This window comes from Panthera onca, chromosome C2 (genome assembly GCF_046562875.1).
Source record: "Panthera onca isolate mPanOnc1 chromosome C2, mPanOnc1 haplotype 2, whole genome shotgun sequence".
NCBI lineage: Eukaryota > Metazoa > Chordata > Mammalia > Carnivora > Felidae > Panthera > Panthera onca.
The window spans coordinates 15,327,007-15,343,056 of record NC_138347.1 but is presented as its reverse complement, the minus strand read 5'-3'; the positions used below and the strand labels follow the sequence as shown (position 1 = coordinate 15,343,056).

At 39.1% G+C, this 16,050-nt stretch overlaps 1 protein-coding gene across 6 annotated transcripts in view; it reads right to left on the bottom strand.

The window, feature by feature from the left end:
• Nucleotides 1-16,050, bottom strand: part of GRIK1 (glutamate ionotropic receptor kainate type subunit 1) — a 368,154-nt gene that overhangs the window by 101,184 nt on the left and 250,920 nt on the right. For all 6 annotated transcript variants that reach the window (XM_060640365.3, XM_060640367.3, XM_060640366.3 and 3 more), the window contains exons 5-6: nt 7,350-7,403; nt 4,206-4,379 (exon numbers count right to left, since the gene is read on the bottom strand). In XM_060640365.3, coding sequence (XP_060496348.1) covers nt 4,206-4,379; nt 7,350-7,403 — 228 coding nt within the window. The remainder of the gene's footprint in view (nt 1-4,205; nt 4,380-7,349; nt 7,404-16,050) is intronic.

Below are 16,050 nucleotides of genomic sequence, written 5' to 3'. Positions count from 1 at the left end.
TTCAGTTATTTAGAGGACATAGCCAGTACTTAACGTAGGCTTTGCTTATCTGGAAAGGTCTTGCTTTCCCACTGAATCCCACAGCCCATTGTCTTTCATCACTGGAGTGAACATTTAGGTGGACACTCAAAAGTGCCTCCCTTTTGGGTCATGCTAGGAAATACTCACATGTGACATAAAACTACTGACCTAACTTGATATTGTGAATGCATTTAAAGGACCGGGAAGGCCAATGATAGACCGGCATTGTGTTTCTATGATCCCTATGTAGTGTTGAATCATATATAGTTTTGGTTCACAGTCAGAGAGGAATCTATCCTAAAATGAACCACTCCATTATCCCAGTCTATCTAAAAGCCAACAGATCAAATCAGCCCAAATGTTAAGGGAAATTTAAACGTAGTGAAAAGAAATGAAGTAGATTTTATAAAATCACTCCAACCTCTATTGAGTTAATTAACACTTCGGTTGATAAAACACCTTCTTTTTTTAATCTCAAGATGTTTTAAATAACGAGTTTCACTATTTTTGAACTCTACTGACTCAGTAACAGTTTTCTTAACTTAATTTTAACCATATTTTTCAAGTCAACATTTGTTCCCTTTAATTACATCTATGGCTCTTAAGTCTGGAGTCAATATTTTTCATCTTGGACATGTTTTTCATGTTTGGATGTGTTTTGATATGTATCATAATATTATTTGATGATATTTTAGTGTATGACGTTCTAAGAAATTTTTAATAGTTAAACATATTAAAGGGGCACCTGGGTGGCTCAGTTGGTTAAGTCTCTGACTTTTGATTTTAGTTCAGTTAGTGATTTCACAGTTTGTGAGTTCGAGCCCCGTGTCAGACTCTGTTGTGACAGCAGAGTCTGCTTAAGATTCTCTCTCCCTCCACTTTCCCTGCCCCTTCCCCACTCTTGCTCTCTCAAAAGAAATAAATTTCAAAAAAACATTAAAGAGGACATTAGACAAATAGGTGGGAAGTAAAAACACATGGGTATTTTTAAACATATTTAAAATTTTTCTACATTATATATTTATAAGACATCTGTATATGTATGTAGTGCACACAAAAATATAACTATATAGGGCAACAGGGAAATTCACATCGGAGAGTGGTGGTATAATGCATACAATTTCAGAGAATGCAATTCTATTAGAGTAATGGCGTAACTTAAATATTAACAGTGGTTAGTCTAGGTTAATTTTTAAAATAATATTAATAGTTTAGAATAATCTCTATCTGCACTACTCAGGCCTATTTCTTATTTATAGGAACTCTCTTTGGACTTTTACAGAATTATTTCAGGACTATATGAATATTTTTCATTTAACATCTTGGTCTTAGCAGATGCTCAATTCTTATTTATTTAGTATTAGTTCCTTTATTAAATACATAGTTATTGAAGGCCTGCTTTGTACCAGGCCTTTCCCAGTGCTGGGGATGAGGCAGATCACAAAACGACAAAGTCTCTGTCCTCATGGAGCTTATATTCTTGTAAGGGAAAGCATAGAACAAACAAATCAAAGTGTAGTGTATTAAGTCACAGGGCTACAGAGCAAGGGAAAACAGACTATGAGAGAGAGAATAACAGCAGGGGGCTACTATTTAGATTATTTAGATAGCGGATTCATAGCAGGCTTCTCTAATGAAGTGGCAAACCGGAATCAGGGAGGGTTTTAGGTAGTGAGAGCCACAAATGCTACAGATACACGAAGGAATAAAACATGAGATCTGAGGACTACAGACCCTGTGGAACTGAAACCAGGGGACGTTTCATCAGTAAGGTGGAGAAGAAAAGAGTCTGAGTACAGAGGCGACACGCGAACAAAGATTTGTTAGATCTGGGCCCCAGCTTGGAGACATGGGGTGTGCTCTCTTGACTCAGATTAGTCCACTGAGTGCCTTTAAAGCTGCTCTTTAAATTTGCTGTGACTCAGTTTCTACATCCCCAAACGGGTCCCCTTTACTAGAAGCAGAAAGGAAACAGTGAACTGGTAAATGGACTCTTTGGGTAAATAAAGGTCAATATCATGCTTCATGGGATAAATTGCAAAACTATACCTATTTTTTTTTCTTTCTATGGTATCTACATAGATGGGCGGATACTAACTGAACTTGCTGCAATAATCGTTTTACAATATATGTAAGTCAACCCGTTAGGCTGTACACATTCTACAATGTGTACAATTGTATCTCAGTAAAATTGGGGGCAAACAATTCTGCATGACCATGGGATCCAACTTCTAGTGGGTGCGGTGTTCTACCACATTTTTGACTAGTCTAGACATGATCTGATATAGCTGTATACTCCCCACTTTTAGTGCCCTGGTGAGCCCTTCTCTTCTGTTCTGATAAACCCCTATTTTCTTTTTTATAGTGTATAATAATAACAATAAGCAATAACAGAGCCTAGAGATCTCTTTCTTAGGGGAGATGACAGTCATAAACTTCAGGCAAAACAGGACCTCTTCCATCCATTGGAACTTGGCTCTGTCATGCCTCTTGCCCACGGGACTGTCATTTGCCCAGGTCACCAAGAGCTGTGCTGGGGAAATAGCAGTACCCCGTGCCTGGCCTGAGTCAGTGTGAGTTGTGAGGCTCTTTCCTCCTTATTAATGATTTTCCTCACCTCAGTCAATATGTACAAACTGTCCTGTCAGCTCAGTATAATTGAATACAACAGATGCTTTTTTTTTTTTTTTTTTTTAATAAATTAAGCCATCCTTGTGATGAATATTTACTGTTTGGCATGAATCCACAATCTGTGTTAACATAGCTCCAAACTGTAACTTTTTTAGTGGTATATACCAAGCAGAGGTAACAATTATTTGAGATCTTATCCTATGATAGAAATCTCGTTGGGGGCAGGGAGGATGGTCAGAGGGTTTTGAGCCATATTTGAACTCACTGGAACTACAAATCCAAGAGGAAAACGAGAAAAACCAGTGTATTAGCATACCTCTCTGTCTCTCTCTGTCTCTGACTCTTTCTCTCTCTCTGGCTTGCTCCTCCCCTTTCAGAAAGCCTAGTATTTCCTCAGATATTCTCTACTTGTTCTTATTCAAAGCAACATTTTAAATCGCCCAAGGCTCATTTGTACCAAAATGCTTCCCATCATTATCTCTCAGATCACTTTGTGTATTTTAAGAGTTATTTCAGGTTTGAAAAACAGACAGGGAGCTTGAACGTGGACTCATCCAGAACCACTTCATTCATTCATTTATTTTTTCTACTCACTTGTTTCTCATGAAAAAAGAAATCCCAAGTTCATTTCTCTGCAAGATGATACCTTTCAGTTATCAGTAAATTGCATCTTTAAAGCAAGAGTGCTTCTCCCGATGATGGCAAGAGAGAAATGAAATACTGGGCCAATTTCAAATGCTATTACCTGCCTGCATTCCCAGTGTCTTTCCCTTTAGATGACACTGTTCCTACATAGAAAGCTCTTTTTTTTTTTTTTTTTTTTTTATCTCCTGCTATTTTCTTCATCACACAGGGAGCTTCATTAGAGAAATAAAACTAGGGTAGGTGCCTTTGACAACAGAAGACAAATGATGTGAGCAAGAAGCGCTGTGATGAGGCAGTTTGCAATTTATCTGTTCAGCAGAGTACCTCTCCTTTGTCAGGGGGTGGGTCTGGCAACTGCTTCAAGAGCAACATATGGCTGGTGGGAATCAGCGTCAATGTCTGCAAAGGTGTTCCTGTACATATCCAGGCAGGAAGAACGTGAACACGCCAACTGTATGTAAATCCGGCACTTTTCCACGTGTGCTGCCGCTTGCTGAGATGTGGCAGAAACGAGGAAGGCAGAAATGAGGTTCTGTCTAATTTTTGTAGGCAGCTTGTTCCTCTTCTTTCTCTCCCTTCTTCCCAAGGCCACATCCCCAGGGGGGCAAAACTCTCTCCACTTACCTCGCTTTGGTTTCTGCCTTGGCTCCATCTGGCTGACAATGGTGGCTACTCTTATTAACTTGATCTGAGGCGTGTATAGCCAGAAGGCTGAAAATAGCAGTTTTTGAGAGTAGCCATGCCGAGGCATTGAAAATACCTGAAAATTTACTCCTTCTTCTTTCATTCAAGTCAAGGCACAGGTTGTGATACGTTTACTCACACTAGAGAAGGCATGCGAGATTCTTAACCCAACCCCCGAGGAATTCAAACATCGTCCCAAGTGATTCTATTTTAAGACTACTTACTGTCATCATGCCATCCAAAAGGCCAGTCTCTGGCCTGGGGGGGGCCTGCAGTCTCTCCATGGACCACTTCTCAATGATGGAGGACACGCGAGGGTTGTCAATATTAAGCAGCCGAAACCCGGTCATGTTTACACCACTGTACCTATAGAGTTCCAGATCTAAAGCAAATAAGTCCTGCGCAGTATTAAAAATGATAAAAGTAGAAAGGGTTAACATCTTCAATGCTCTCTATGCAAAAGAGAATAACGATCGCAGAAGCAACAGATTAAAACTAAAACGGCAAACATCCTCATGCCACTTCATGAAAGAACATTTCCTATGGTTCTTCCTTGGTGTGTCGCCTGAGAAGCTCTAAGGCAGTGGACAGTTTTCGTTTGCATCTATTTTTTTGCAACACTGTTAGAGTTTGGGCAAATCGAGAAGAGGAATTTGGCTGTCAATAATTAGTATGCCCTTGGGTATTCTGAGAAGTTGGAGAATTCTGTCCGGGGTATAGTGTTTGGGGTGTTGGAAGGTATCTTTGTGTCCACTTGTTCCGATGCCTTTATTTTATACATGAGGACACTGCAAATCTGAGTGGTGATGTGATTGGTTCAAGAATGACCCGCTTGTCAGTTCTCCCTTCTCCCTCACATCTGGCTGCCTCAGATCTTATAAAGGTGGTGGAATTTGGAACTTGTATATGCACTTGACAGGAAGATCATTTCCAGGAGGAAAAATTATCATTTCCTGGCTCATTGAAAATCACCCATGTCCCATACATTGAGTGCATGAAGAATGTTCACCAGACACAAGCTCTGAATAGGAAGCGAAGGGTTCTCTTCAGAGAATAAGTTGGAGCATAGAGTTGTGTGAACCTGGGTATCACAACAGTAGAACTAGTTCCCTGTCAGACAGCGTTTCCAGAAAAAAAACATTTAATCCACTCGTGTCTTCCATGACAGAGGAGGCTGAGTGTAAACCAGGGGTTTATGTTGATTCATATTTAAAACAGATCTATGCGATAATTGCAACTTTTTTCTTATGAAGAAAGGTTTGACGCTAAAATGCCATTAAAAATGTCTCACATTGAAGAATAAACCAGACTTCCAAAATAACATTTAACAGGAAAAAAAAAGAGAAAAACTTCCATGGAAATTTCCTAACGGTGTAGATGCTTTATGGAAGTGTAATGCAAGATAGTGTATTACCAGTGACGACCGCAGTTCTAAGGAGAAAGAAGTAGCTTCAGAAATACCTCATGATTTGTATTTGCAGAAGATGCATCCAGATTTGTTCTTTTGAAGAATTCTTCTCTACACTGCCACCCTATCCCAAGATAATGTTGGATTAGACTGCAGAACTTTAAGAGGGCAGCTCTGTGCTCCTGGCTCAGTATCAGAAAAAGAGTACTGCCTTCTAAAGTGTTATATATATATTTTTCCCTTTGTACTATGTAACTCTCTTTCTCCTTTTAAGTTTTATTAATACTCATGGGCAAGAAGGGTAAGAATATATAAAAGCAAAGCATGGAAGAATGCAGATAAAACCAAAGGAAAATGCTTAAAGAAGCAAATTTAAAGAAGAAGACCTAGAAAGATTTCCACCCAATGAATGGAAGAAAAGTTACTCAAACTACAAGAGGTCAGACAGATAATTCCAGAATGCATATGGAATCCCTCACAGATTCCATAGTACATAACACAGTGTGCTAAAATGAATACATTACACAGGTGCAAAATTAGGTGGGCTTAAAAGTTGAGGTTTCTATGCAATATAGAATACGGAAAGTCTAGGGTCCGATTTGCAACACCTGCTTGTCAGGGAAGGATGAGAAAAGCAAGACTATGAGAGTAAGTTGTTTGTTCCTGAAAGGTCTCTGTGAAGACCAGCCTTTTTCTTTGTTCATATTCTTTCCCAAATTTCAACAAAACTAGCCTTAGGAGGGTGCACAGCCAGGGATGATAGAAATTTCTGTGGCAGGTGGCCACGCCACCTTGAGTAGAACCCAGGTATTCATGGTGATGGGGAGATGGTTGTACTTGTGACCTAAGATGCTTTCCAGGTCTCAAGGTTTCCCTTGACTATTCTGACAGAAGACCTGATTAGGATGTCCATGAGGGAGGGAAGATCATGGAAACTTTAGTTCAAGATCTTCTGCCCTGCATCCCCCTCCCTTGTCCCAAAAGCTCTGGAGGAGTGATGATTTTGGCACTTGCCCCAGAACATTGGTCTCATGATGTCCTCTGTACCTCTTCATGCTCTCGGAGATACTTGAGTGAGGAATAGAATGAACTGTTTCTATCAGTAGTATGCATTCAAGGACAGCTGGTCCTTGTTCCAAATTCTTATATTTCCCCTACTCATCAGCCTCCCTTGCAAGTTTTATTTGGTAAAATGGTACTTAATACATTTCCCAGAATCTGGGTGGATTTCAGTGGACACACCTTAACCGAGTAGTAAAGAAGGTTGGTTTTACGTTTTCTTTTCATGTAAGAAAGTGGAATGTGTGTGTGTGTGTGTGTGTGTGTGTGTGTGTGTGTGTGTTGGGAGGGGTGTAGTGGGGGGGCACTGATTTTTGAAATTGAATGAGAGCTATCTCATCATTCTCATGTGTTAAATGCCCTAAGTCATTCTCCCTTGATCTGATACTCTCAAAATTTAGGGTGCTGTTTTTTAATTTCTTAGGCTCAGTGCCATTTTTTTTTTTTTTTATGGTGAAGAATATTCTCTGTGCAAAGCATCTCTGATGCTCCTTTTCTTAATGGTCTTCAAAACACCTGACAGGTGACCCCTGGCTAAGCCAGCTATCTACTGGACTTGGGCAGGTAAATCACATGGATCAAAAAAGCCAAGATATACTTTAGTGTGCCTTCTAATGTATATAGAAAATGTAGATGATTCTTCTTTATGCATATGCACTTTGACAGTTTCTATTTAATGGAAGTATCATTTTAATCCCTTTCCAGATGCATATACATAGATGCTAGTTTAAAAAAGAAAAAAAAAACCCTGCTGTTCAGCATTTCTGGATTTATAGGTTTCTTAGGAAAGTAATACAAATCTCCATGACAATATCCTGCCTCTGACACTGGTGGGGATGACTCTGAAATAACTGGAAATGTTTCCTATAGCATGGAATACGTTTCTACCAGATGTGCTTACCAGGGTTGTGAAAAAGTAGTGATAGTACTCAGTCATCATGCCCATGAACAGAATCTGCAAAAGAGAAATACGGGGAAAGAATCAGAAAAAGAATTATAATAAGAAATAGATCATGAGTAGGGCAATTGCAATAGCTTGAGGACATAGAACAGGAAGAGGCTTTGGAAACCCATGGATTCAGCAGATCAGAAACCTGAGACAGATCAGTGGCTGATGTGGGCTGATGCGGACCCAGGCCATTAACCTCCATCCAATATTCTTTCATTAGACTATGTTCGATCTTCATTGAAGTGGCAGGTCTAACGATCAAATTTAAAAATAGTTTATGCTCACCAAAGTTAATATTTGGAATTGTTCATAATAATGCAGTGTTTTACTTTCTTTATTGCCTAGGTTTCTGAGTAACACCATGCTTAGATAGATATTTTATTGATCTCCTTAGCTTTAATACTTACCGTAATGCCTCAGAGTAGAACTCATTAAATGTTGAATTGCAATACTGGTATGTAGATGTATTTAAATGAGGATTTATACATATGCATATCTCTGAAGCCTCTCTCTCTACTGCTCTCCCATCTTACCCCACAGGGTGAGGAGGGGAAAAGAGGATTTGTTTATAGATAGAAGGATGGGGACCATTCTTGTACAAATGCCACACCACCTCTTAATTCTGATCCCCAGTTACCTACTTGGGATCTTGACAGTTCCAGACATTCTGTGTGTATTGTTTTTACCTAGAAGGGGAGGGGGAAAGAAGGTGAGCAGAAAGGACAAGGTTTCTGGGTAGAGGTAATTTATTAAACTGTGATCTTATTTTGGATTCCTGGAAATGGTGTCCACTGAGGAGAATAGTTGCAAATGACTTGGAGATAAGCAACAGTTTCTAAATCTCCCAAATCAAGGGCATCGCCTTCCTTGGGGGCAGGTCAGCAAAGGACTATTTGGGTGCTGTTTCTCGGTATTTGTATAGAAATGAATGCAGAAGCCTAGGAAATAAAATTTCCAAGTCGGTTCTCCCCACAACTCTGATAAATTCTGAATGCAAATGAGAACACCCTCTGGAAATTTTCAAATCGGATATTCTTAGACTCCATTTATAGAGCCATCCTGAATTGGAATTCCTCAGAGCAGAGTTTGGATTTCTGTATTTCACAGCAGTGGTTGAGAATCACCAATATATGGAAAACATGTCCATTCACAACAAAGTACAGACTTTTATAACTGCAATTGAAGAAATGGATTGCAAAGACCTCAGGAAAGGCAACATATGTTATCAGAGGTCCTAGAAAGTGCCTAAGATATGTAAACTAGAGTGATTTCATGTGAAAAGGTATAAAGAATGAAGAGAGTATTCAATGACAGCACTGAACACACCAATCAGACACTTTTTTTGCCCTCTTCTGCTAATGTGGAGACCAGAGGAATATTTAGTGAAATTGTAATGTCATGAAGGTAAGACAAATGACAGGAAACTCTCTCTGAATCCTGAGCCCCACCGTGTGTAAGTCACTCCTATGGTGATAACAAGACTGAGCTCACAAAAGAATTTTAAAAAGGGTAGAATTGCTTTAGGGCCATCAATAACGTTTAAAGCCATGCATGGTGAGGTCTTGTTAGCTGGTCTCTTATATCATCGGAGCATAAAGAGCTAACCTGCCACGGTCAGTCAGGAATCCAATTTTTCACTTTGGTTGTTAGATAGTGTAATTGCAGCCAAGCCTACCTCTTGAAAGAGGACTGGGCAAGTTTTATGTCAAGATATAGAGCTGGACACTGAGGTTTAAAATATCGTTTCTAACACTGAAAAAGCAACAAAAAGGCACCTGAGTTTTCAGCCTTTCACTGGGCTGACTTTTCTTCTAAAATGTGATTTCGGAGGGGCTCCTGGGTGGCTCGATCTGTTAAGCATCTCACTTTTGGTTTCGGCTCAGGTTATGATCTCGTGGTTCGTGAGTTCAAGCCCCACATTGGGCTCTACGCTTGGCAGTGCAGACCCTGCTTAGGACTCTCTCTCCCTCTCTGCTCCTCCCCTTGCTCATTCTCTCTTTCTCTTTCTTAAAAATAAATAAGTGAATTAAAAAAATAAAAAATAAGAATAATACGTGATTTGGAGACGTTTGGTTGCCAATTGAGGGCATAGGCTTTTTTTTTTTTTAAACATTTTTTTATTGGATGCAAATATTCATTCGATATGCCTTGTATTTAATGTCAGAAAAAAGTTATGAAGACACAGTGAATATTCGTCTAACAGGTCTACTTTTATTGCAGATAGAACCCTTGGGTCATCCGGGTATACTTTTTATTTGGCATGCTAGAAAAATCTCCATTCTTGACTTTCCTACTTAGTGCCTGGGTGAGTTTCTCCTAGTTCTTCCTTTGAATTTCCTATAAATGGAAAATAAGAAACGAGTATAGTCATGGATCATTCACCTGCTACCTTTGTGTACTCACTAGGACACAGGTGATTGGGAAGCTTCTAGATAAGAATAAAGCCAGTAGCATCAAAAGTGGTGCTTTTTAAGCAATCATCCATGTAAGAGTCTGTAGACTGGTTGGGGCCAGCAGTTTGTCATCTAATAATAGTATACTTTATAAATAAAAGTATTGCATTCACATGATGATTTTCTCTCTGCACATTGGTATTTCCACTAAAAGTCATTAAGGGATTAAGAAAATGTCACATCAAGATAAATGTCAGTTTTTCAAATAAAAAAGTATAATCATGATATGGGGAGTTTTCTAATCTTTGCAAAACTGACTTTTTCCTAAGAAATGTTACCCTCTTTGAATTTTGATAGTGTACTTATCTGCCTGACTAACTGAGTGGTGCTGACCTAGGCAGTGTGTACCTTACCAAAGCAATATTGCTAGAAACTAGTTCTGGCTATCTCTAAATCATTTTTTACAGCACTAAACACACCACATCGCACACATTAATATGAAATGAATGTGGCTGTCAATACTGTTCATATTACCCTTCATTCTTCCACTAATATATTCTTTTGATAGTGTTTGTTTCTTAACAGGATTATTCTTATTTAACAACCCTTGACATCATATCATTGACCTCGATTGATAGACAGTAAAAACTCCAGCCCTTTCAATAACATTATCTATCTGTAATAGGGGCAATACTGAGAATCTACTACTCTTCTTGATTTTAGAAGACCCATAGTTTAGACACCATTGATGCCATTGCCAATTTCCCATCTTGAAACGCAAATGGCAGGATTGCATTTCTTGTTCTCTTGTACTTGGGGGGAGCCATGTGCCGGTTTTGGCCAAAGAGGTGGGGAAGATCCTGACACGTCACCCTCCAGAGACTCACCCTGGATAGGTGATTACCATGGTTATCAGGGCCATAGCAAGCTGTTTTTCTTCTGAATAAAAACAATTTTCTGTTGCATGAGTTTTGCAAAGCATGGAGGTGTTCTTTTTTCATGACTTTGTTTTGACTGCTGGGGAGTTTAGGGTGAAAACTGTGGGTTCTTCATTAGCAACTAGTAGGAACACAAAGTATATATTCTATGTGTGCTCATGCCATTCAGCTTTGTTTTTCTTATCTAATATTCCTCTTTGTTCCAACTCCTCTCCCCTTTAAAATGTATTTATCACTTTGTTTCAAATGTACTTTCTAGGCTGCTTTAATTCCTTGTGTAATAGAACTATAGTGCATAATAAATAATCATGGTTGGGAGAAGCTAAAAGATTTTTTTCTCATGAAGAGGGATGAACTGTTTGGGTCTGAGGTAGCTGAGTTGGGTTAGAGTAGCAAAAAAGGCCCCCCAAAGTACTATTTGTTGTTAATAATAAGAGCTCAATTATAAGAGCTCAAGAGAGACTATGATGGTTAATTTTATGTGTCAACCTGACTGGGCCAGTGGATGCCCAGATTAAACATTATCTCTGGGAGTGTCTGTGAAGGTGTTTCCAGATGAGATAAGCTGTTGAAATGGTGACTCAGTAAAGCAGATGTTCCCCACCCCACAATATGGTGGGCATCATCCAGTCCACTGAGAACCTGGATGGAACAGAACTGCAGAAGGAGGAGAACTGCAGAAGGAGGAGAACTGCCTGACTACCTGAGCTGGAACTTTGGTTTTCTCCTGGCCTTGGACTAAGATTTTCACCACCGGCCTTTCTGGTTCTCAGGCCTTCAGACTCAAACAGGACTTAACACCATGGCTTTCCTGGCTCTCCACCTTGTGGATGGTAGATTGTAGGCCTTCTCAGCCTCCAGAGTCATGTGAACCAATTCCCCAATAAGTCTCTTCATATCTCTCTCATTGGTTCGGTTTCTCTGGAGAACCCTAATACAGAGAAGACTACCAAAAGACTAAAAATCTTGATACTCTGAATACATTTGATATTCCATGCTACCTAGAAAACATAATCCTTAAACCAGCAAGAGGAAGGGTGGCTGATACCTATTTGAAGAGATTCTCTGGATTAGGATATCATGGAAATGCCACATACTATTCTGTTGTTTCTGTGGCTAGACAATAATTACTGTTTTTTTTTTTCCTTTGGTAGTTAAAATGAATCATGAAGATAGAAAAGAACTCATTGACAGTTGACTCTCAAAAGGACAATTCTAATGGTCCCACCATTATCAAAATACCCTGGGGCAGTTACTGCTCATTAACAATGGTGGCCTCACCTCCGCCCATCCACTCTCTGGAATTTTTACAATAGGACACTTATGACCTTGTTCACAGTAGCATTGACTTTCCTTTTCTATTCTCAGCAAAGACTATCTCTTGGAATTAGATGGGTTATCAAATGCAGCCCAAGCTGCACAAAGATCACATTTTAGTTTGTCTGAAGAGCCCTCATTCAAGTATCGAGGAAGATAACCAAGACAGCTTGTGGGCTCTAACTCCTGTGTTTAGTGACACAGTTGGCCTATGAGATACCTGGAAAGTCTCTGGGTAGAAGTCTTCTGATAACATTTCCTGGTATCTCCAGAAGTCTGCACCCTATTTGAGCCTGATCACTTTCTAGAAGGCAATGCAGTGCTATAGAGGCAGTAACAAAAAATTCTCTACAAATTCTCAGCATCCATTGCTAAGGGCAAGCCATATGTCACAAATAATTGGCATAACACTGCTATCATAGTAGCAGAAACTTAAAATGAAACCTGGAGTACTCCTATGTGATTTTGAGGTATTCCTGTAATATTTATAAGGGTTTTTATTACTGCTTCTTTTCATTGAAAAATAGGTGTCTTCGAAGTTTATATTGACTAACCTGAAGTGTATTGCTGCTTTTATAGCCTTCTCAATATCAGGATAAATTCTCAATCATCAGACTAGGTTTTTAGTCAATAATTTCAAGTGAACAACTTCCAAATGTATGACATGCAATGTGGCTAAAATAATGGTTTTACCACAAGATAGAAGTAAGTTATTTCAGTGTAAGAATAATCTTCAGGAAATCCATTGAATGATATCAAGTTTCAGAGCAGTGATTTTTAGAAAAATGTTTGAGTGCTAGGGTATAGTGCTTTCTCACCTACCAAGTGTCGTACTTTAGGCTGCATCTACACTGTCTTTGGAGAAGTTGCTTCTTCAACAACGCACTTTTTAATGTTGACCTTCAGTAGAACAATTTAGGTATAAGTAGGCCTTGAGATCAGTCTTTATTGCTTTTTTTAAAAAAAAGATACTCATGCCAGATTAAATGATCATAATCTATACAAAGGCAACAGTGGAATGCACAGAACATAGCATTGGATCCCCACTCCTTTGGAGTAGGCTAAATAATGACCCCATAAAAATGTCCATATCCTAATTTCTAGAATCTGTTAATATGTCACTATACATAGAGTAAAAGGATTTTGCCATCACGATTAATTTAAGGATTTTAATTTTGGGGGGGTGACTCTGGGGGGATTACTCTGCCTTATCCAGGTGGGCCCAATATAATCACCAGGGTCCTTATAAGATGGAAGCAGAAGGTCAGAAGGCAGACAAGGTGATGTGGAAATGAAAGCCGGGGGGGTGGGGGGGGAAAGGCAATAGATGTGGGGCCATAAGCCAAGGAATGAGGACAGCTTTTAGCAGCTAGAAAAGGCAAGGAATTGGATCCCCCCACAAAGCCTTCAAAAGGAATGCAGCCTTGTCAACTTGTAAAGTCATATTGACTTTACACTTGTGACCTCCACAACTATAAGTCAATAAATTCATGTTGTTTTAAGCCACTACATTTGTAAAAATTTGTTACAGCACCAAAAGGAAACCAACGTACCTCATTTGCCCATCTTTCCGTGATCATGGCACCTGAGACCGAACAATTTTGGTATATTAATAGCAAGTGCACGTGTCAAGGGGAAAAATGTTTGAAGTTTAAAACATTATTTTTATTTTTAAATTAAAAAAAATTTTTAAGTTTATTTATTTTGAAAGAGACAGAGACACAGTGCAAGTGGGGGAGGGGAAGAGAGAAAGAGAGAGAGAATCCTAAGCAGGTTCCATACTGTCAGCACAGAGACCAATGTGGGGCTCAAACTCATGAACCGTGAGATCATGACCTGAGCTGAAACCAAGAGTCGGCCCCTTAACCGACTGAGCCACCCAGGTACCCCTGAAGTTGAAAACTTTAAAAATTTTTCCATGTCCTTCCATTCATGTGCACCTGCTAACTCTGTGTCTGTGCACAGATACCAGCCATCTACAAAGAGAGTCTAGGGCTTTTCCATCTGTTGGAAGATGGTGCTATACCACTTACAAACCCAGGCATCTTCCTCCTGCCCCCGAGAAGTGAAAGAAAAGCAAAGGATAGTCCACAAAGTGTTGGTGAATGAAATGGTCATGCTGTTTGGGAATATCTTTCAGTTGTAATTTCTTTATAAGCTTCTCTCTCTAGAAGTAGGGTTAGGACAAGAAGGGAAGCTGATGCTAACAGATATTAATAAATGGAGTGGAAAACAATGAGGTAGTTTAGCTTCTGATAATCCTACCAGAAGAGCCAGATTGCATCACTCAGGTGCACAACAGAAGAGATTATGCTATTTAAGGGATACTGACTGCTGACAACAGAGCAGGAAAAAAGATTTCCCCTGGCAGAATGAAATAGGCAAGTTGGCAAATAGGAGAGAGTCAAGATTTTGGAGGATTACATGAACCCGAAGAATAAACTGTCAGTATCATCCAGGGAAAACTGGTGGGAAAATGATGTGGAAAAAAAAAAAAAAAAAAAGAACACAATGAAGAAAAGTTTGAACAGCAAAGTACTGAGAAAATCTAAAAGTACTGAACAAATCTAGACAAAGTACTGAACAAATCTGGAAAGTTAACAGAGAATAAATATGTTGAACACATTGTAATCTTGCAATAATGGTGGCAATAAAAACTATACCTCCAATTACTCTGCAGATGACATTTTGAGGGAAATATGGGCATGCAGCCAATAATTGGTGGTCTTGTGGTCCCATGAGTTATCCATAGACTAGTGAAGTCATCGTGAGTCTGGGTCCTGTTCTTCAGCTTTTATGGCTTTTTATTTTGCCAATGTATTTAATAGCCACCAGGCTTAGAAAATAATTATTTATATGAGTATTTGTCAGTGTATTAGCATCTCTAAAGAACTTTTAAAAAACACCAATACCTGTACCCATTCTCTAAACATTCTGATTTACTTGGTCTGGGGTATGTTCTAGGCATTGGTAACTCAATGGTAATTCAAAGCTCCCCAGGTAATATTTACATTCAGCCAGAACTGAGAATCACTTATTTATATTAACCAAACGTAGTTTTAGGCTATAACAACAATGATCATTGCAACTGTTTTCTAAGTGCCACGACATACCCACTGCTGTCATACTTTTTTGTTTTGTTTTGTTTTTGTTTTTTTATGTACTATTGGGGAGAAAGTGTTATCCTCAGTTTATACATTTGAAAGAGCATATAACTATGCAGTTGAACCCAGGCTAGATATTAAGCCTGGGCTCTTTGTGTTATATTAATTTATTAATTGATAATAGGAGATGTATGTAGCAGGAAAGTCAATAATTTGCACAAAGTTCTTCTGGACTTTGAGAACCCAAATAAAAGCATATGATTGGTGAGAGAAGAGTTAGAACCACAGGAGTTGACGCTTTAATATAAGGAATGAATCCAGCAAGCCAAGAGAGCTTGATAAGCTACCCATATATTTTTGAGGGACCCTCCTGTCCGGAGAGTTGGACCTAGCTGTACAAGGTTGTGCCTTGGATGGTGTTGCAGGTACCATGAGGACCCTCACTCACCCTTCCTCCTTCTATCAGGATTTCAGACCTACGTTGTTATTTTTATTACAACATCTCTTAGATATTAGAATTAATTAGATCCTAATTTTGAATCCCTTTGGTAATGTTTGGGAAGACCTTTAATCTCCTAAATGGAGTATACTTTCATCAAGAAAGGGCAGTTTGCAAAAAAATTGTAACTTTAAAACAAAAGTTTATTTATTTATTTTTAGAGAGGGAGAGCACACGAAGTGTGTATGAACTGGGGAGGGACAGAGAGAGAGGGAATGAGAGAAATCTCAAGCAGGCTCCGTGCTATCAGCATAGAGCCTGATGTGGGACTCAAACCCATGAACTCTCGTTAGATCATGACCTGAGCCAAAATCAAGAGTTGGATGCTTAGCCGACTGAGCCACCCAGGCGCCCTATAAACTTTTTTTTAAATTGTGTAATAGACATTACTATAGATATATT